The sequence below is a fragment of the Gobio gobio genome (assembly GCF_949357685.1).
Source record: "Gobio gobio genome assembly, chromosome: 23".
Taxonomy (NCBI): Eukaryota; Metazoa; Chordata; class Actinopteri; order Cypriniformes; family Gobionidae; genus Gobio; species Gobio gobio.
Window position 1 is genome coordinate 37,414,622 of NC_137119.1, and position 23,062 is coordinate 37,437,683.

Here is a 23,062-nt window from a genome sequence, read left to right on the forward strand (position 1 = left end):
GTCAGAATTGTGAGATATAAACACAATTGTGAGTTATAAAGTCAGAATTGTGAGATATAAAAACAATTGTGAGTTATAAAGTATAGAATTGTGAGATATAAAAACAATTGTGAGTTATAAAGTCAGAATTGTGAGATATAAAAACAATTGTGAGTTATAAAGTCAGAATTGTGAGATATAAAAACAATTGTGAGTTATAAAGTCAGAATTGCGAGATATAAACACAATTGTGAGTTATAAAGTCAGAATTGTGAGATATAAAAACAATTGTGAGTTATAAAGTCAGAATTGTGAGATATAAAAATAATTGTGAGTTATAAAGACAAAATTGTGAGATATAAACACAAATGTGAGTTATAAAGTACTACTTAAAAATACTTTTTTTCTCAGAACTGCAAGTTTATATCACAATTCTGACTTTATAACTTGTTATTGCGCGTTTATATCAGCATTCTGAATAGCGAAAAGTTAGAATAGCGAGATAAAAAGTCGCAATTACCTTTTTAATTTTTTTATTCTGTGGCGGAAACAAGTCCATAGTATTGTCTACTTCAACCTCAAAATATATAAAATATATCCTGAGTTAAAATGATTCATACAGTGATTCAATTCTCTAATCTGTAAGCTTCCATTTTGAATTTATGCAGTTATAAAAAAAGTACTACGACACTGACATTTTTTTGTTGTTGCATGGTTCCTTGTAATACTGCAAGTAAACATAGTATATGATAAATATGGAAATCATTCAGTACAATGGGTTATTATTATTATATATCAAAGCACCATAGTGCACTACCATTCAAAAGTTTGGGGTTGGTAAGATTTTTTAATGAAAAAAAATTGCTTTTAATTTGCTCTGAGAAACTTTAAAATCAGGCTTTCCCTTCTCTTTAAAACTGCATCTGGATTAAACCGTGAGAGGAAACATGAGGTTGATCTACTAGAGAAGTTAAACTCTTGTCCTTCACAAAGCTTTTAATGCTCAATTAACTTTAAGGAATGTCCAATCACAATCCCAGAGATCCAAGAGTTCAGAGACAAAGCACTACACATCCAGCCATCGCTATCAAATTCACCTGCAGATTTGAAAAATATCCAGAATGCACTGCAAAAAAAAATCATCCATCAGTAATGTGACACTTATCTAGCCTATTGAACTCACATCAGCGATAAACAAGCTGCCACAGCGTAATTAAGTGTAATTTAGTGTTTTGGTTCACTGTTTCAACACTGCATCTATCATGTTAAAACCAAATGGAATCGATACAAACAAACTATTTCTATAAAAACAACTCAATTATCACAAACACACAGGACAATTCAAACCAGATACCCTTCAGAAAGCACCATGGTCCTCCTCTTGCTTATTTACGAGTGACCACAACAAGTCCGCAAGCTTTAATAATGCTTTTCGTCAGGTTGAAACACAACAAAAGCGGCCCATAGGGTTCTTGGCAGCCGACTGAAATAAGAACCCGTCAGGATCCAGCATGTGTTGCCTCTATCTTTAACTTCCAATGAGCGAGACTCACATTCTTGTTGGACTTAGACGGCTCGTTCAGCTCTGGTTGCAAGTTTGTACCGTCCCCTAACCCTCCACGGGGAGGCCTGGGCCCGTAAGAAGGGCCTGTGGAGTTGTTTGCAGTTTAAAGACTCTCTGTGTGAAATTATTAGGCAAAATGATGAGGATACGCAAGAATGGCTCACTAGAGAGGACTGTAATTCAAGCCCTCTAATGGGACATTTCTAGAGATCCCATATTTCACAGAGTCGCTCTTCTAATATTTCGCTCTCTCTCCCTTTCTCCTTTTATTGTGGCTCTGGGATCTCCAGGTCTATAAATATCCTTGTGGACAGTCGGTGGCATCCAGGCATTTTGAGGCCGACTCAGTTTTTTGTCACTTTCTGTGGGTGATTTATTTAGTACGGCAGGTTGAATGAAAAACATGAAATTGTGCTTTTTGATGTTGTTCGCCCTTGAAGTCGGTTGGCATATAATACGTACAGATCTGACCCGGAGGACAAAGTCATGTTCTACATAAAGCAGCTGTTCCGAGTATCTTCAGCGAGTAATTAGCACTGGATTACTCACATTAAACCGTCTGTGGGAGGAACTGATAGCAGCTAACGTTGCTGCATTTTTCCAAAACTACAGAATGCATCTATTTGAGAGATTGCATTTCTAAGCTATGTCCCATATGAAGCTGACATCAATGCAGGCTAAAATGGAAAAACATCTTGGAAAAAAATGTGTCTATTTCCACAAATGTATTTCTAGTAATTGTGCAGTTAATTCTCATATTGTATGTTCAGAAAGTTTTGTAATATTTTTCCTCTCCCCAAATTTGTCGCAACCGAAACACAATAATAAATAATTTAATAAGAAGGCTTATATTGACCTCTTAAGATTTTGTTTACATCTACCTTCTATACATCTATCTATTTTATTAAAAAGTTTTAAATTTAACAATATTTCAAGTGTAATTTATGCGATTTGTTGTACTTTGAATCCAATCTTTCTTTGTGTTGTACTTCGAATCCAATCTTTCTTTGTAAAAGACATAAAGTTAATCATACTGATTTCAAAGTTAAAGGAACACGCCGACTTTTTGGGACTTTAGCTTATTCACTGTATCCCCCAGAGTTAGAGAAGTCCATACATACCATTCTCATCTCTGTGCTTGCCATAACTTTATCTGAAGCACCCACCGCTAGCCTAGCTTAGCACAAAGACTGGAGGTAAACGGCTCCATCTAGCCTAGCTTAGCACAAAGACTGGAGGTAAACAGCTCCAGCTAGCCTAGCTTAGCACAAAGACTGGAGGTAAACAGCTCCATCTAGCCTAGCTTAGCACAAAGACTGGAGGAAAACGGCTCCAGCTAGCCTAGCTTAGCACAAAGACTGGAGGTAAACGGCTCCATCTAGCCTAGCTTAGCACAAAGACTGGAGGTAAACGGCTCCATCTAGCCTAGCTTAGCACAAAGACTGGAGGTAAACAGCTCCAGCTAGCCTAGCTTAGCACAAAGACTGGAGGTAAACAGCTCCAGCAAGCCTAGTTTAGCACAAAGACTGGAAGTAAACGGCTCCAGCTAGCCTAGCTTAGCACAAAGACTGGAGGTAAACGGCTCCAGCTAGCCTAGCTTAGCACAAAGACTGGAGGTAAACGGCTCCAGCTAGCCTAGCTTAGCACAAAGACTGGAGGTAAACGGCTCCATCTAGCCTAGCTTAGCACAAAGACTGGAGGTAAACAGCTCCAGCTAGCCTAGCTTAGCACAAAGACTGGAGGTAAACAGCTCCAGCAAGCCTAGTTTAGCACAAAGACTGGAAGTAAACGGCTCCAGCTAGCCTAGCTTAGCACAAAGACTGGAGGTAAACGGCTCCAGCTAGCCTAGCTTAGCACAAAGACTGGAGGTAAACGGCTCCAGCTAGCCTAGCTTAGCACAAAGACTGGAGGTAAATGGCTCCAGCTAGCCTACTGCTCAATAAGTGACAAAATAACGCCAACATTTTCCTATTTACATGTTGTGATGTGTATAGTTACATAAGACCGACGGAAAATGAAAAGTTGCGATTTTCTAGACCAAAATGATCAAGGAACTTTGCTGCTGTACAATGATATTAATACCATTAACGATATTACGCAGCGCCTGAAAATAGACTAACTTCCGTCAACATAACCAACGTGACAACCTGCTTGCACAGAGAGCGCTGGGGACTATTTTCAGGCGCTGCGTAATATCATGGCGCCGCTGCACCCATGGTACTTAGGGCTGGGCACCAAACGGCGATACTTTTATGGTATCGAACAAAAAACTCAGATACTATGAGTATCGAAAAATTATTTATCTTTCGGTGCCAAATTTCGGTTCCAAAAGCCAAGCGGCTTTTAAACACTTATAAAAGTTGATGCCGAGTCAGCAAAGTGCAACATATGCGATAAGTATTGCAACCAAAGGCGCAAAAGGAAAACTTTCTGTGAGACGTAAGTACACAAACAGCGCGAGTGAATCACAGCGTGCGCGCGCTCTCTCTCTCCCTTTCATAATGCTCAAATGGCTTCACATCAGCGCATCGCATCTGCACTAAAATTGAGCGGCACAGTTGACACAGGATTTGCCACTTACACAATCGAGGCAGTGTCGCATCGTCACTAAAGTTTATCATTTGCATTTATTTTTAAGTCTTGCCAGTGTTCAAACCGCTCAGCACTCGCGCGCTCTCCAAGAGACTGTGAGTGCACGCATACACACACAGGCCATCTCACAAAAAGCTTGCGAGTACAAATTGCGCTGAAATGGTCAAATACACACAAATGTATGTACTAAATTACCGTCTTGACGAGTGCACGTAAACCCCGTTGTGACTCGCGAGTGAACATTTGTGCAAAGGCATGTAACCGTATCCGTGTTCGCTCTTAAAGTGACAGCAGTCGAATAAACTGCTGCTGTCTCTGAGTTTCTCTTTGTCTTGTGTTGTTTGATGAACCTTTATGACACTCACTGCTCTTGAATGACTAACTTTTGCAACCTTAAGTGTAAGGATTAATCTAATTCAATTTATTCAGGGAAGACCAATATTAATTTACATTTGATTTCTTATTAAATGTCTTTATTTCTTACCTCAATACTAATGTTAGACCAACCTGAAAATTTGTCTTTAAAAACAAAAATGCACTGCATGATCAAATATTTAGGTGAGATAATTATATACATTAATATGACAAGAGTCACCTAAGGGGGGGTGGGGGGTGGGAATTCCCCCATTGTCAGAAATAAAATTCAGGCCCTGAATGAATGTCTGTAAAATTCCCTATACATAATTCTACATGATAAAAAGAAGACTTCAAATAGATCGTTATCGGTGATACTGCTTCCAGTGATCGGCTCCAAAAATCCTGATCGGAGCACCCTTACAAAAAGCACAACCAGTTTTATTAATAATGTTACCCTGAGTGAGAAGTGTTACCAGAATTTGTTTTAATTAAGGTGAAAAATAAAAGTTTTGTGTTTAATGTATTTTTGTTGATGTTGAAATGGATTTTAAAACATATAGTATCGAAAAAAGTATCGTTAGGAACCGGTATCGAAACTGAGGTATCGAAATTGGCACCGGATCAAAAGATTTTGAACAATACACAGCCCTAATGGTACGGCAGCAAAGTTCCTTGATTATTACGCAGGAATGAGAGAACAGTTCCTAGCCATATCGGTTAAATATCGGTATGTATGGATTTATCTAACTCTGGGGAATACAGTGAATAAGCTTAAGTCCCAAAAAGTCGCCGTGTTCCTTTAAGGATTTATTAGTTTGAATATACATTGAACCAAACACTTTAATAACATTTTAGTTGATGTGATAATTCAATATACTTTATTTTTGACAAAACATCCCATGTTTCAGTCGTGACATTTTCGGTAGAGACAGTAATGTTTTGTTAGCGACCACATCACAGTACAGAATTTTAACTCACATACTAAAATACTAATGATTGGCATAACTATACTAAAATTTAGTTTATTCCCCCTAAATAAACGATTATGTGTTCCCTTTTGTCAGTACCGAAACAGCCATGACCGAAACGTGGAGTTAGAACATGGTTAGCTAGCACAGTTCTGAACAGTATACACACACAAAAACTCAATTTTATCAAATAACCCCCAAAAAACAATGATGTCACACCTGAAACTTCACCATGTTTCTCTCAGGACAGTTTTGGTAGTGACAATTTTTTACACTTTTGAGCCTAGCTCAACGATGCTAATCAGCACATGTTTAGCTAACAGTTGTACACACATAAAAACTACATTTTTTGGAATAACATCCAAAAAAGTGAGCTTAATTGCAGAAAAAAAGGTGTTTGGTAGTGACATTCCTTAAAGTTACACTTAGATTTTGAACATATTTACATCAAAATGATGGGACCTATCTATTATGAAAGAGATGCTATGAGAGAGAGGGACACAGGAATATTTCCTTATAAAATTTGTAGGGGTGTGGTTAAAATCAGTCTCATTCTGTATAATGGCCCATATATATAATGGTGACCAAAAAACAAAAATTGATGCAAAATTTAAATAACATTTATTTCCATTAAGAGGTGCATACATTTTTGGTCAAGATCTTACATTCACACTCCATCAAGTAGGGTTATCTATAACATGCTAGAAACATAATAATCACTGCAATAATGTTCAAATCATAGACTTTTAAGCATTTGCCTATTTAAATCCAAAGCTTTTTTTGTCCGGTTAGAGTAATATATATATATATATATGTATGTACTGTTTGGTACTATCTTGTGTTGCTCGAAGTCCGATGTAAAATCTATGTCAATTGACCACTGGTCACCACAGTCAATGTTACAGATTATTATGCATTATATAAAACACATAAAGCTGCCAATTGGATTCCATGAGAACTCTATCCGCAGCAAAGTGGACCATTACTCAACCTAACTGATTTTCCCACCAATCAGACACACTAACTGCCTGTATGCTACTCTGATTGTCATGGTACCACCATGAAGCAGCACAGCACTCTGGGTAAAGTCTCCCGGCCCTTTCAGACTGTGATTTACATGTAGCCGTTTACAGGAAAGTCTTTCTAATGTTGTTGATGCTGTCTTCTTCTCATTCATCTCCATTTGTTTTATGCAGATGAATAGATGAGTTCATTTAATTGTGCACTTTAAAAACAACATGTATTCTATTAGCTATATGGCACAGCAAATAATAACTTTATGAAAGCAGATGAACTTTATGTGCTTATCGGACCTACAATTATCTACTATCCAAACATCTTAATATTCAAATTCCACTTAAAGTACAGAAAATACAAATAAAATGCCATGACAATGTATAGGCCATTTGTAAGATGGTCACTCACCTAGGGACATTTTATGAATACAACACATGAGGGGGGAAAAACAGTAGCTAAACCAACATACACTATATAACGTTCTTAACCAAATGTATACAATTGCATGAATATATTATGCATGCAATAATAAGCCGAATTTATAAGTACTTATATTACCAAAAATAAACACAGTTAGACATATCTCTGGGATTGCAGCCGATGATTTAGGACATCACGTTCCAGATACACAGTATTAATATCATACTTGCAGAATCTGCATCATGCCTGTTAGTAGTGGACTGACTGTGGAGCATTCACAATGAGAGGCATCTTGTTCTCTGTGCACTTGCTACTCACCAAACGCTTGTCATCGCCAAAACGGGTTTCAGTTCTGTTCCTCTGCGTTCAGTGAAGCCCATCTGCGCTAAAACGATGCACTTTATCGACGACGATTCCAGCGTATGAATACAAAAGTGTGTTTTCACTCGCATTAGACTCGGCGGAGAGCGCCGCGGATCTCAGACCTCCTCTGCTGCTCGCTTGTTTGACGTGACGTAATGCACCTCTCGCGATGACGTAATGCGGAATCTCTCCACTGAACCCAGTTCATTTTATTAAAACATATTAGTAAAAATTAAAGAGGCGGAAATATATGTTTTCCCCCCTTCTTGTTTAATATATCATATCTTTTAAGAATACAGAAAAATATGTAAAATAAATACATGAAATAAAACAAAATAGTTTGACCAAAATGTTATATATATATATATATATATATATATATATATATATATATATATATATATATATATATATATATATATATATATATATATATATATAGTAATACAATATATTTTTATAATTATAATTTTAAAAACGAACATTTATAAAAAGTTATCATTTATTAACAAGCATTTGCTGTTGTTTGCTTTCATTTATTTTCATTTTGATTTGCTTTTGAGGATATTTCCCTATAAATATATAACCATACATACAGTGTGTGTGTGTGTGTGTGTGTGTGTGTGTGTGTGTGTATGTGTGTATGTATGTATATATATATATATATATATATATATATATATATATATATATATATATATATATATATATATATATATATATATATATATATATATATATATATATATATATATATATATATATTTCAAATCGATTAATCACAATTAATCACATCTAACATAAAAATGTGTAAATATATAATATATGAGTTTGTGTGTATATATAATATATATATATATTATGTTAGATGCGATTAATCGAGTTTTTGATGGCTAAATATACATATATAATATATATTATCCAAAATAAAAGTTTGTGTTACATTATGTGTTTACTGTGTATAATTATTATTATTTTGTATTTGAATACACACACATACATGTATATATTTAAGAAATATTTGCATGTATATACGTATATGCTCTACATACTATAAATTTTAATTAATTTATAATATATATAAATATTTTATATATAAATATAAAAAAAATCTTAAATATAAGCATGCATGTGTGTGTATTAATTATACACAGTACACACACATATATTGTGTAAACACAAACGTTTATTTCGGATGCGATTAATTGCGATTATGTAGGGTTAGGGTTATATATAAAATTCTATATGGAAGCATTTTGTTTTGTGTTTAGCTTTATTTATATTTTCTTGAAGCATTTCTATGCATTCTTGAAGTTTTTTTTTTTACTGTCGCAATGTGTCCTAAAAAACCTTTTCCTCACCCAGACCCGGAATAAACTTAATACGTGATTGCATTCGCCATTCGACATCAAAACCTTCGCAGAAGCCCTGAAAGGCTTTTTTTCACTTTCTCAGTTTTGTCTATTGTGTCTGTGGTGAATGAAGGCCTTCCTGTTGCCTAGTAACCGCGCGCGCATGTTGAAAGCGGAGGGGGCTGGAAACAAAGTATGAAACAGGCCGCGACGTGACAAAATGCCGAGATATGTGTCAACATTTATCATATATCGCGCTTGATGGGTCAAAAATAAAATAAATATCATTCATGACTGAACGTTCTGCGGTTTAGCATGGAATAATGTAAGTATTGAGAGCGTGAATCACAGTCAAACCTGTTGTGTTGATGTAGTCAGATGATATGCGACTATTAACCTTTTTTAACCTGGCGTTTATTACTAATTAACTTCACATAACAGTATTTATTTAGTGCGGACTGTAGTTATAGAGCTGTTTTGCTTCATGTTAATGCCACAACACTAATATATGAGCCAGTGTTTACCACATAAACATCTTTTAAAAATCAAAGTACCATAGTAATGCAATCTGATACCATCACTGTACCACAACAGTACTTTTGTGTGACTGACAGCTAAGCTTAGCATTGGGTTAAGTGGTACAACAAAGTGACCAATAGTTATTGATTGATTCATTCAGTCATTGATTTTTGATGTTCATAGATGTTTCTTGAGAGAGATGCCTGACATAAAGTTACTAAAATTTCCTTCAAGTGAAGAAGCGTTCTTACAAGGTAAAGTGCAATATTGTTTATCAATCTTATTTGCTTAGCATGGACTATAGATGAATCAGTAGGATCATGATATATATTCCCAAACATTTTTGTTTATGATGTCGCAATATACAATTAGCCACAATAAGTAGCACATACACATATATGGAGGATACAGTAAAATTAGTTACGATGTACTCACATTTTTTTTTATTTCAATTCTTTCGCCCAACAAACCATTGTTAAAGACAACATTAAATCAAAATGGTGCCTATTTACTGTCTTAAAGGCTTAGTTTACCTAAAAATGAAAACATCCCATTGGTTAATCAATCTCAAGCCATCCTAGGTGTATGACTCTTTCAGACGAATACAATCAGAGTTATATAAAACAAATATCCTGGCTCTTCCAAGCTTTATAAGGGGAGTGAGAGGTACCACAGATTTTGAAGCCCAAAAAAGTGCATCCATCCATCATAAAAGTAATCCATACGGCTTGATAATGGCCTTCTCAAACGAAGTGATGCGGTTTTTGTATGAAAAATATCCATATTTATTACTTTATAAACTATAATCAATGGCTTCTGGTAATGGCCGTACGCGAGTCTAGTTCAGGCTGAGGAGTGACCTCTGACCCAATGCATGATGATGGACATAGGCGTAGCGTAAGCTTTGACGCCTTTCGTGGTTCAAACAAATAGGGCTGGGCAACAAACTCAAGCTCCTCCGACATTTCTCTTTAAAAATTCTAATTTTAGACTTATAATTCATGACCTTTGTTTTGCTCTATCCTCTGCACTTCCGCATTAGTCAATACATCATGTGTCGGGTCAGAGGTCACTCTTCCGCCGGAACTAGGCTCACATACAGCCTTTACCGGAAGCCATTGATGATATAAATTATAAATATGTATATCGTATGGATTACTTTTATGATGGATGGATGCGCTTTTTTTGGCTTCAAAATCTCAGGTACCATTCACTCCCATTATAAAGCTTGGAAGAGCCAGGATATTTTTTAATATAACTCTGATGTGGATGGCTTTAGTGTGAGTAAATTATGGGATAATTAAAATATTTGGGTGAACTATCCCTTTAAAGGAACACTCCACTTTTTTTGAAAATAGGCTCATTTTACAAATCCCTTAGAGTTAAATAGTTGAGTTTTACCGTTTTTGAATCCATTCAGCCGCTCTTTGTATCTGGCGGTAGCACTTTTAGCATAGCTTAGCATACATCATTGATTCTGGCCAGTCCATTAGCATCTCATTCAAAAAATGACCAAAGACACTTTCAATATTTTTCCTATTTAAAACTTGACTCTTCTACAGTTAATTCGTGTGCTAATACCAACTGAAAATGAAAAGTTGCGATTTTCTACACCTATGGCTAGGAACTACTTTCTCATTCCTGCGTTATAGTCGCGGATCTTCGCGGCCGTACCATGGCTGCAGCAGCGCAATGATTCGTTGGTATTCTGTGAAACATGGTGGTAGTTACACCTTCGACTTACTATCACAGCCCTTTACAACACACAGAACCGTGGCTAATCACACAGCTAAATCCACAACACAATTTGTCGGCTGCAAGCCGGAAACTTTCACTGCAACTACACAAACTTAGTGCCGGTCACATTGAAAGTTACCTAGCTGGGGCTACTTTCAGACGCTGTAATATCATTGCGCTGCTGCAGCCATGGTACGGCCGCGAAGATCTGCGACTATTACGCAGGAATGAGAAAGTAGTTCCTAGCCATATAGGTGTAGAAAATCGCAACTTTTCATTTTCAGTTGGTCTTAGCACACGATGTAACTTTAGAAGAGTCAAGTTTCAAATAGGAAAAATATTGAAAGTGTCTTTGGTCATTTTTTGAATGAGATGCTAATGGACTGACCAGAATCAATGATGTATGCTAAGCTATGCTAAAAGTGCTACCGCCAGATACAAAGATCGGCTGAATGGATTCAAAAATGGTAAAACTCAACTATTTAACTCTAGGGGACTTGTAAAATGAGCCTATTTTCAAAAAAAAGTGTAGTGTTCCTTTAATGCATGTGTCTGGTCGAATTTTGATTTCATTTATGCGCATTATTCTAAATGGAAAAACAAATTGTCCTTGTAATTTTTCATCATTCTCCAGTTGGCTTAAAAGCCCATCCTTTATTGAATATGCTGTTTCACTCGAAACCGCATCAGATTATGGACATAAAATGGGTTTGCGCATGGCCTTTCATGTTGACCTTAAAGTTATCATGAAATCAAAATGGACAATTCTTGTTTTTTGGAATATTTCAGTATTTATTATAAATTATTAATCAGTGCACAATCTGCACATCATAATCTTTTTTTAATTCATGTGCGCTTATAAACTTTCATCGAAATAACTTCCCCTCCTTCTTGCGATGACATCTCTTCTCTGATGGTGTGTTTACTGGCGTGAGGGCGGGGCCACCTGTCACTCACATGAGATCGACCAATAGCAAACCACAACCATCCAATCAATTCCCCATAGACAAAATAATTTTTTTCTGGTCCGAGAGGCTGTTTCACTTGGATATACGTCACAATAGAAAAGAAAAGACTATTGCAACTTCTGTTTCATGCCGACTTTAAGGTTTCAGGGCCCTATCATACACCCTAGCATTTTTTGCTAGTTTCAGCCCAGCGGACTTATTCAGCTCCATGTTGTTTAAATAGCAAATGGCCGTGCTGGTCTGAACCGTGTGTTCAGGCGTGTTGTTAGCGTGTTGCTATTTTGAGGGAACTGAAAACGACTGCGCCATTGACCAACAAAAACCTGCTCTAAAGTCAATAGCGCAGTATTTTTTGTGTTATTTAAAGGGAGGGTTAATAATATGCACCTATAGGCAGGTGCACAACGCGGGTACACTCTGCTTATTACACACACAGGAGCAGCACACAAACATTTTTAAATATCAAAAAATAAAAGGATTCCTCTCCGGAGAAGCGTTCAGTCTTTCCGCTCGCAAATTCCGCCATGGCGCGAGGACAACTGGCTTTTAAAGGGAATGGGAGATGAGACTCTGATTGGTTTATTGCACGTTATGCCCAAAACACACCCATTACTCATTAAGAAATTAGGGACCCTTTTAGACCATGCACCTGGCATGCCGACCGTTTTTTCTGTCGTATATATGGAAGTGCCTAAGTGCACCTGCGTCTTGCGCTTAAGACCATGCGCTCAATATGGCCCCTTAAAATAGGCCCATCAGTGTATACGGTGCAATACAGTGCAATCTTCTTGATCTCTGTGATCAAAGTCAGTTCTGTGTTTCAGAGCCGGGAGAGCTGCAGACGGCTTGCTCCAGTAGGCGTCGCAGCTGTGCTCTGGTTAACACTCCAACACCATGTGTGAACAAAGCAGTTTGTCACATCCAGGAACTGCAGACCAAACTGGAAAATTGGGGCCAGCAGGTAGAAACAAACATAACCTGATTTATTATTTAATTTAGGCGGGCATCACTGTATATGCAAACTAAGACTCAACCCCAATAATGCAACACCTAGATCAAACCCAGATTGAGCTCACAGTTGTATGGATTGAATCGCATGTTATTTTCTCTGCTCTCATATTACATAATGAATGAGTAATGAACGTCTCTTGTCTTCTAGGGTGATAATGCTCAGCATGAAACTGCACATGAAAACAACCACAGCATCATTTGGAAGTGAGCCATAAAGCATTATAGATTTTCCACATCACATACATCAATTGTAACCATTTTTCCAGTAAGATAGCACTTATGGTCAGCAGTCTTAATGGTTATCATACAGTATGTGGGCTTTAACATATCATCAGAAAATGATCCAGTTAATAGCTTAATTTATTAGTATTATTAAAACTCTGTTAATTAAATAGTGTATTTTTCCTTTGTGTTTTTAGATGTGTTTCTACTGAAAGCAAAAATGCTGTGGGAAGCACAGAGCTGCATATTGAAGGCATGGGGCTTTGTGTACAAGGTAATGACATTCTTACATTTTAATATTTTGTTATAATATGCATTTAGTTTGCTTTGCTTTTTGGGGTTTAAAAGACTATTCATATTCTGTAATATTATCAATTTACTGACACAATCAAATTGAGCTGGATAATGACTTTTGCATTATCTAACATATATAACTTTGCAACATCGACACTGTTATTGAACTAAATTGAATCAACATTGAACAAGCTCAAGCGGAACGTCTGCTTGTAGCTGAATTGAACTTGTTCCATAATTTATGAACATTGCAACACTGACAAAGTTATGAACTAAACTGAAACTCAACTAAATTGAGATGAATAATGACACTATTGTCTTCTGTAGTGCTGTTTTACTGCTTAAATTGAATTTGTTTCATAACTGATGAATTTAACAACATTAACACTGTTATTTTCCTGTTTTATTAATGTGTAGCCGCTTTGAATCAATCTGTATTGTACAGTATAAAGAGCTATATACTGTAAATAAATGTAACTTGACATGAACAGTAGTAGCGTGCCTCATCCTGTATCACTGTCCTATGGGCATGATGACGGTATGGACAAGCAAATATGTTATGCTGCAAATTATTTGTTACTTGCTAACACTTGAGGTTTTTGAATATTGTGTTTTGTGGTAATAATTGCGCTATTTGTAAATAGATGGTGGGGTGTTGACTTCCCTCTGGATGGAGGCCGCAGATGTCTTGATGGAGGTGATGAGTTTGATCGAGCGTCTTGAAGTGGATAGGAGAGATGCAGAGAAGGCTCTACAGGAAGAAAAGGAGAAAGCAAAGAAACTTTTGGAGAAATTTGAAAGTCTCTGCCTCTGGACGAAGAACGAGTTTCCTGTTGCAATGCAGAAAGGTCAGACTGGATGTTGATCATGACATGCAACAGTTTTTTCCCAGAATTTTACTTGTGGACCATTAATGTGACAATAAAGATTCTGTTCTATTCTATTATGATGGTGTACAGTACGAAATATTCAGTAAGGTCATAATAACGCTTTCAAACCATATTAACCCTATTATATTTCCTTTGTTGCAGTGTTGTTAGCATTAACAAAAAAAAATAAAAATGTACATTAATTCATATAAATTAACCATTCATAGAAATAAAATGGAATATCAAAAACTTTTTTCAGTTAGTTACAAAGGCACAATTTCACATTTGAAGTACTGAAATTACTGGTAGTGAAAAAAGTGAAATAAAAATGAATAAAAACGAAATAGATGCATTTACAAAAACTAATAAAATGTCTAAACATTTGCAACAAAATTAGTAAAACTTTAACTAAAATTTTAAATGAAAACAAAACTAATTCTAAATATTAATAAATACTAAGATAGTTCATTAATGATACTAAAATAAGACATTGACATATTTCCAAATTTTCCATATTTGAAAAAGCCATTAGGCTCTATTTTGCATTACAATTAAATTATGTTAATTAAATGAATACATTTATACATTTATGATTGCTATTATGTGATTATGTGGGGTCTTACACATGGTGGTCTATTTTCCAGGAACTGTACATTTTAAATGCGTCTATATATATATATATATATATATGATAAAAAGTTATATTGTCAACTTTTAGGAGCAGTGTTGGAGTTACTTTTAAAAGTAATGCTTTACAATATTGTGCTACTCCCTGATAAAGTAACTAATTGCATTACTTAGTTATTTTTTATGAAAGTAATGTTACATTACTTTTGCATTACTTTTTCTCACCTGGGCTGGGCTTGCTTGTTTGTTTTTTAATGACAAAAAAAAGTTCTATTTTTGGCAAATGTAAAGGCCCATTCACACCAAAAGTGAAATGAATAAGCCTCAGGCTGAAGGAAATGCAAATTCACTCATGTACAGGGCGCAGCTAAAACAAACCTTTCAGCTGTGCTGCCATTCTGGATCACAGAAGAAAGTTCAACACTCTTACTTCAGCAATAAAAACAAAAAAAATTAAACACAAATGTGATGTTTATCTAAAGTAGGTTTCGGTTCAATTGGACAATCGAAGGTCAGCAACAATGATATTGGTAAATAAAGTGAGATTAAATGCATAAAGTATAGTTGTGTTATTTAATTATTGCAAGTCTGCAAGTCTCAATATTCTGAGTTTGCATTTCACTGTTTTTATTAATTTCGAGGAATACTGAATGTGTGTTTGTGCAAGTGAGATGAGTAAATATAATAACATCATGTTTACACAGCACACACAATGCCTCCGCACATTAGTGCAGGTGTCAGTCAATAAATGGGAAAACAAAGTAACTTGCGTTACTTATTTGAAAAAGTAACTCTGATATTTTGTTGTAAAATTAAAAGTACTGTATCACTTTACCAGTTACTTGAAAAAGTAATCTGATTACGTAACTTATGTTACTTGTAATGCGTTACGCCCCAACACTCTTTAGGAGTAAATAAGCATATAGATGACCTCAAGCTAACAGAGATGGACTAAAAGCCACACAACTCATGTTATAGGGTCTTAAAATAAGTTTGTTCTCCAAAATAAACTCTTTTTTGCCCCATCCCTGACTTTTTGCATTTGTCTGTCTTATATTTGCACCGCCAGAGCGTGAAACCTGCAGCAGAGACATTGCTGAGCTGACGTGGCAACTGAAAATAAGGAGAGATCAGCTGCCGCAGGTGAGAGACAGGCTGACCCACACGGAGGAGCTGAACCGACGTCTGAAGGAGGATATCGATTTCAAGAGGAAACACGGGCCGCTCGTGCACGAGAGACTCCAGCTGGAGAGTGAAATCATGAAGCAGATCCGAGCAGCACAAAGTGAGGTGTGTTTACTGCGCTGCCTGTTTGTTGGCTTGTTTGGAGCACCTGAAATCAATAAGACACAACCGGAGAAGAAGGGATGTAGGTCTAACTCAAAGAGTCCGAAACGTACTATAGGAGCGCAACAGTGATCTCTCACTTTTTCAGTGCACGTTTATTCCCCATTTATTTTCTCTGTATTTCAAAGAATTCTTCAATATATTTATATATAAAAGAAATGATTTAGGTGGAAAGTATTTGAAAAATTGAAAGAATACTGTGTTCTTATATATACTTTTTGTGTAAATTAAATATCCACATTGTTATTTTCATTTTATTTATATATTATAGTATTTATTAAAATTTTTAATGAGATTTTTGTACATTTTAATTTTATTTTAATTGTAATTTTTAGTCATTTTGTCGTGTTTCTGTCATTTAAAAAAACATTTTTTTACATTTATTTTATTTTTTGTATTTCATTTTTCAAAGTTTAAGTTTTTCATCTATTTATATTTTATTTTATTTTATTTTAGCTTTATTTCATTTAACTGAAATTGAAATGATTTTTAATAGTTTTATTTTTGGTTTACAGTACAATAACAACACTGACAGTACAATACAAAACTGTTGACTATAAGTCCCTGATTATAATTATAAAATACAATATATTTGTAATTTTTTCATAAATATTCAAATAAATACAAATGTAAAAGTTGTTCAAGAAAAAAGTTGTACGATTACATGATTCGTAATGCCCATATCTGTGCTAAGACTTCCCAGGAAATGTATACTTTAAACATGTAAGTTTAAATAAATCTGACTTCTACAGAGGCTTATAAAACGCCAAATAACCTCTGAGCTCATGGTCTGTTTTGGGAAATTTTTACTCTACGAAGTATGAAATATTTTTTTTTATATATGATAAACATTGTCTGACTTGTATTTTTTTCATAAACACGTTTTCCTAGGCCAATGAGACGATTTCAAACAACTCCCACAAGCTAAAGAGCTCTCAGCAGGAGTTTGAAAGGGAGGAATTCAAAGCAGACATTGAGAATGAAGAAATGAACAAAGAAATGGAAACGATCAGAAATCAACTAAGTGACAAACTGTGAGTCTATTTTCGCCTTTATTTTATTTCAGTACATGCGTGTTATATCAGTCCAGACAGAAGGTGTCACTAAAATGCTGTTCTCTCCATCTCCAGAGTTTAATTCCAATCCATCACATTGTAGGCAGGTTATAATATCAATATCAAAAATATGTTTTGCAAAATCAACCATTTGATAACATATTCTACTGATGTAAGACACTCTGTAAATCACATTTAACACATTCTAATGGATGTTATCTTCATTAAAGGTTCAACCAGACATTTCATCTGTCTCACATTTATAAACAGACACATATATTGTTTCATTTCTTCAAATGTTTTATATGGAAAACGTCAGATGTTGCTTAGAATCAGCCTTGTGGACATGTTTTTGTTTAGCATCTTTTACAGTAGATTTATAGATTTTAGGATTAGTCTATTACACCTATATAACCAGCCTCTGCTTGTAAAAAACAATATTGACATGCAAATAAATGAATGAAAACCAAAAGTAACTTGCTGATGTTATTTCCTTTAAGTAAAACTATGTAGACACTTATAAAATACTGATAAAACTGAACAGTTCATAGAGTAGCTGCGTCCCTCCATCTGTAGTATGAAGCAGTATATCGTCGTGTAAAGTGGATTACAGGGGAATGACACAATTTCTCTTTCTCTGCTTACAGGAGTGATTTACACCAGCTGCAGTCACAGTGTGAGGTGTTTCACGGAAAAATGAAAGAGTCGGTAGAAAAACTAACGCTGAGAGACGGACAAATCAAAGCCTTGGTGAAAGAGATGCATCAGTTTGAGAGGCAGGAAACAGACGTAAATGATGAAGTCAGTATCTGCCCGTTTGCTCACAGGATATTTGATCGAATCCGTTAAAATACACTGCAAAAAATGCTTTTCTTACTTAGTATTTTTGTCTTGTTTTCAGTCCAAATATCTAAAAAATCTTACATTAAGAAGCATTTACTAGACAAGCAAAAGTTTTTGTCTTATTTTGGGGGGAAATAACTCAAAATTAAGGGAGTTTTTGCTTAAAATAAGCAAAATAATCTGCCAATGGGGTAAGCAAAATAATCTTAATTCAAAAAGAAAAAAATATTATTTTGCTTACCCCATTGGCAGATTATTTTGCTTATTTTAAGCAAAAACTCCCTTAATTTTGAGTTATTTTCCCCCAAAACAAGACAAAAATATTTGCTTGTCTAGTAAATGCTTCTTAATGTAAGATTTTTTAGATATTTGGACTGAAAATAAGACAAAAATACTAAGTAGGAAAAGCATTTTTTTGCAGTGTATTATAAATAATATTTCTGAATATTCTTAAATGTAACAATTATAACCTAATGTTTACTGCAATATTTTAAATGGTTTAGTCCACTGAAAGACTATGGTCATCTTTTTGTCTATGTCACACTTACCCTTTTTTCAGGTCAGAACATTAAAGGCAGAAATTGGTGAAAAAGAAGAGATATTGATGATAAAGAGGAAGGAAGTAATGCAGCTTCAAAATCAAATACAAACATCTGTAAGTATAACAGTCTGTTTGAGAAACAGCTTGTTATTTTAGATGTTATAAATCAGAGGTGAAATGATGTGCCGTGTTGGAGATGTCAACCCTCACGTCCTCTGGAGGGCAGGAAAGGCCCACGATTCCTTGCACCGATCTGCCGTGTTTGTTCTCTTAGAGCCTCCATTTTGTCTAAGCCCTGATTTCACAATTACACTACGCTTGAGTGAATGAGCCGCAGAGCGCTCAGTTGTTTCTTTCGCAGTTTGTTTATTCCTTTTTAAATTTGTATTTCTTGCATTTTTGATGGTGCTCTGCCAAAACTGAGTTTAAAAAGTTTAGAAACTTTCCAGGAAACTTGGTTTGACCATAGGTGGTGCTATGTGATTTATTCTTTTTAGTCTTCATGAATATTTGACACATGACTGTTATAGTTTTGAACTATGAAATTAATTGAAAATGCTTATGTGCTAGAACAATCTGTGGACCTTTCTAGCAGTTGATGTGTGTTTGTGTGTGTGGCCTGGTAAATCCTACATTATGGGGACAAAGTTTCCCCACAAAGATGGCAATATCCAAAATCATTGTCCTTGTGGGGACATGTTCTTGGTCCCCATGAGGAAAACAGTTTATAAATCATTCTAAGTGATGTTTTTTAAAAATGTAAAAATGCAGAAAGTTTTGTGTGATGGGTAGGTTTAGGGTTAGGGTTAGTATAAGAGGATAAAATATACAGTTTGTACAGTATGTCTATTGAAAGTCCCCATAATACATGAAAACACAACGTGTGTGTGTGTGTGTGTGTGTGTGTGTGTGTGTGTGTGTGTGTGTGTGTGTGTGTGTGTGTGTGTGTGTGTGTGTGTGTGTGTGTGTGTGTGTGTGTGTGTGTGTGTGTGTGTGTGTGTGTGTGTGTGTGTGTGTGTGTGTGTGTGTTATAAAGCAATTATATATGATATGATATTATATGTGATCTATCTCTGTGTGATTGAATTGAGCCTCCAAACAAAGACTTTACAATAGAAATATCCATAGTAAATAGCTACTAAAATGTGAATAATGGGCATTATTGTGTTTATCAGAAACTGGAATGTGATGAAAAGGTGTCTGAATTGGATGCAATCTCAAGCCAAAAGCGACATGACTTATCAACCCTACGAGACAAAAACAAAGAGCAAACCTTGAAAATTGAAGACTTCAAGAGAAATACCTACCAAAGGTTTGTCCCACTTCAGATACCATTTTATTTTAAATGAAAATTATATTCCTGGATACTAGTAATTGTCACTAATAAGTAGCTGTGTCTGCAGTGTTTTGCAGTAATTTGTTTTGTTATGACAGAAAATGGCCTAGCATTTATTTCACAGTAAAATTCTGAATACTATATTTGCATAGTTTACAGCACAGTTGTGTAAAATTATAAAAAGCTGGCAAAACTGCAACAAACAGTGTCTTATACTCAATACACTATACAGTTCACACACACAGAAAGGTCAAGCAAAATAACCTCATTTTATTGCTCAACAAGATTTTTCATAGAACTGCAATAACTGAAATCGATCCAAATGAAAAACAATCCGTTGTTGTTACTTCCCCTAAATTGTCCATGCTACGGCAACGACAAATGACGTTGCCTCCATAAGATCTATGAAGACCATATGTTTGCACACACAAGCCAACAGTTTTGTTCATGTGTTGCCGTTTAGTTGAAACTCTAACAAATCACGAGAAACTATGATATCTGGATAGTAATTCTTCCCAACTTGAACTTATGGATCAACATTACCTTCCATGTTGGAGACTCTAATGACAACACTATGAGAAATGTGCTGGAAATGTCTTGTGGTTCATTGGTCTGTTGTTTGAGTGTTTCTTTAATTATCAACAGAGAATCCGTGTTCCGTAGATCATGTCATGAAATCATGCAACAACTCTTAATTCCACTTCATTAAAAATGTGTAGGTGTGTGGCATTGCTTCTAGAATTAAAATGCTGTGAAGCATCACAACAGCATGAACTAACCCAATGATTCTCAACTGGTTTTGCTTCAGGATCAGGGTTTTACATTGGACATCAAGCGCTGACCCAGCGCAGTGCCAAAATTATTGAGCGTTCAAAAAATATCTTATCCAACTTATTTTGCAATACAGAAGTAAGCTTTTTTTTTCTGTGAATGTGCAAGACTTCATAAACTGCTATAGGGAAATAACTAGAGTTTGCACTACAAACCAGTGTGTGTTTATGATTACATACAACCCCAAATCAGAAAAAGTTGATTTCTAAATTTACTTTGACTTGTATTTCATTGCAGACAATATGAACACAAAATATTTCATGTTTTGTCTGGTCAACTTCATGTCATTTGTAAATATGCATCCTTTCCTGTCATTCAGACCTGCAACACATTTCAAAAAAAGTTGGGACAATAAAGCATTTACCACTTTTCACAACACTTAAAAGACCTTTAGGGACTGAAGACACCAAGAGATGAAGTGTTTCAGGTGTAATTTCTTGTAATTTCTTGAAGAATGTCCCATTCTTCCTGCAAACAAGTCTTAAGGTGGGCAACAGTACGGGGTCTTCGTTGTCGCATTTTGCGCTTCAAAATGCGCCACACATTCTTTATTGGAGACAGGCCGGGACTGCAGGCAGGCCAGTCAAGTACCCGTACCCTCTTCCTCCGCAGCCAGGACTTTGTAATGTGTGCAGAATGTGGTTTTGCATTGTCTTGTTGAAATATGCATGGACGTCCCTGGAAAAGATGTCTTCTTGAAGGCAGCATATTATGCTCCAAAATCTCTATGTACTTTTCAGCATTAATGGTGCCGTCACAGAAGTGCAAGTTACCTTTGCCAAGGGCACTGACACAACCCCATACCATGACAGACCCTGGCTTTTGGACTTGTTGCTGGTAACAGTCTGGATGATCCTTTTCTTCTTTGGTCCGGAGCACACGGCGTCCATTCCTCCCAAAAAATACCTCAAATACTGATTCATCTGACCACAGTACACGTTTCCACTGTGTGATGGTCCATCCCAGATGCCTCCGAGCCCAGAGAAGTCGACGGCGCTTCTGGACACTGTTAACATAGGGCTTCCTTTTGGCACAGTACAGTTTTAACTGGCATTTGTGGATATAACTACGTATTGTGGTACTTGACAAAGGTTTGCCAAAGTAGTCCTGAGCCCATGTGGTGATATCGCTTATAGATGAATGACGATTCTTGATGCAGTGCCGCCTGAGGGATCGGAGATCACGGTTGCTCAGCTTAGGCTTGCGCCCTTGTCCTTTACGCACTGAAATTCCTCCCGATTCCTTGAATCTTTTAATTATGTTATGCACTGTTGAATGTGAAATATCCAAATCTCTTCCTATCTTTCTTTGAGGAACATTGTTTTTAAACATTTCAATAATTTTCTCACGTATTTGTTGGCAAACTGGCGATCCTCGGCCCATCTTTGCTCCTAAAGGATTAGACCTTTCTTGGATGCTGCTTTTGTACCAAATCATAATTACAATCACCTGTTGACATCACCTGTTTCAAATCACATCATTATTTAACCATTTTACCTCATTACTAGCCCTAAATTGCTCCTATCCCAACTTTTTTTGAAGTGTGTTGCAGGTCTGAATGACAGAAAAGGATGCATATTTACAAATGACATGAAGTTGACCAGACAAAACATGAAATATTTTGTGTTCATATTGTCTGCAATGAAATACAAGTCAAAGTAAATTTAGAAATCACTTCTTTTTTTATTTATTTGCGTTTTCCATACTCTCCCAACTTTTTCTGATTTGGGGTTGTATAATGACTGCATCTGCTCTTAAATAAAAAATAAGGTAGATAGTCAAACATTGAAATGTATAGATATTACCATGAACTGTACAGTATTAACCCAAATTATATGCAAATCGATTAATCGTATGCAACATAAAAAGTATATATATATATATATTTATATATATATATATATATATATATATATATATATATATATATATATATATATATATATATATATATATATATATATATATGTATATATATGTGTGTGTGTGTGTGTGTGTGTGTGTGTGTGTGTGTTGTGTTGGTCCAGTTCTGATGCTCAAGTGCCCACTGTTGGCGCTTTCGGCAGTGGACAGGGGTTAGCATGGGCACCCTGACTGGTCTGCGACTATGCAGCCCCATACACAACAAACAGCGATGCACTGTGTATTCTGAGACCTTTCTATCAGAACCAGCATTAACTTCTTGAGCTGCAGTAGCTCGTCTGTTTGATCGGACCACACGGGCCAGCCTTCGCTCACCACGTGCATCAA

At 35.8% G+C, this 23,062-nt stretch overlaps 2 protein-coding genes across 2 annotated transcripts in view; one reads left to right on the forward strand and one right to left on the reverse strand.

The window, feature by feature from the left end:
- Nucleotides 1-1,441, reverse strand: part of dtna (dystrobrevin, alpha) — a 43,470-nt gene extending 42,029 nt beyond the window's left edge. The window contains exon 1 of the mRNA XM_079806935.1: nucleotides 1,334-1,441. Coding sequence (XP_079663061.1) covers nucleotides 1,334-1,350 — 17 coding nt within the window. The 5' untranslated portion in view covers nucleotides 1,351-1,441. The remainder of the gene's footprint in view (nucleotides 1-1,333) is intronic.
- A 7,889-nt stretch (nucleotides 1,442-9,330) lies between these two features.
- Nucleotides 9,331-23,062, forward strand: part of ccdc178 (coiled-coil domain containing 178) — a gene marked incomplete at both ends in the record, with an annotated part of 49,215 nt that continues 35,483 nt past the window's right edge. The window contains 10 exons of the mRNA XM_079806838.1: nucleotides 9,331-9,385; nucleotides 12,661-12,797; nucleotides 12,996-13,051; nucleotides 13,267-13,343; nucleotides 14,008-14,211; nucleotides 15,929-16,228; nucleotides 16,901-16,929; nucleotides 17,098-17,240; nucleotides 17,909-18,062; nucleotides 19,821-19,957. Coding sequence (XP_079662964.1) covers nucleotides 9,331-9,385; nucleotides 12,661-12,797; nucleotides 12,996-13,051; nucleotides 13,267-13,343; nucleotides 14,008-14,211; nucleotides 15,929-16,228; nucleotides 16,901-16,929; nucleotides 17,098-17,240; nucleotides 17,909-18,062; nucleotides 19,821-19,957 — 1,292 coding nt within the window. The remainder of the gene's footprint in view (nucleotides 9,386-12,660; nucleotides 12,798-12,995; nucleotides 13,052-13,266; nucleotides 13,344-14,007; nucleotides 14,212-15,928; nucleotides 16,229-16,900; nucleotides 16,930-17,097; nucleotides 17,241-17,908; nucleotides 18,063-19,820; nucleotides 19,958-23,062) is intronic.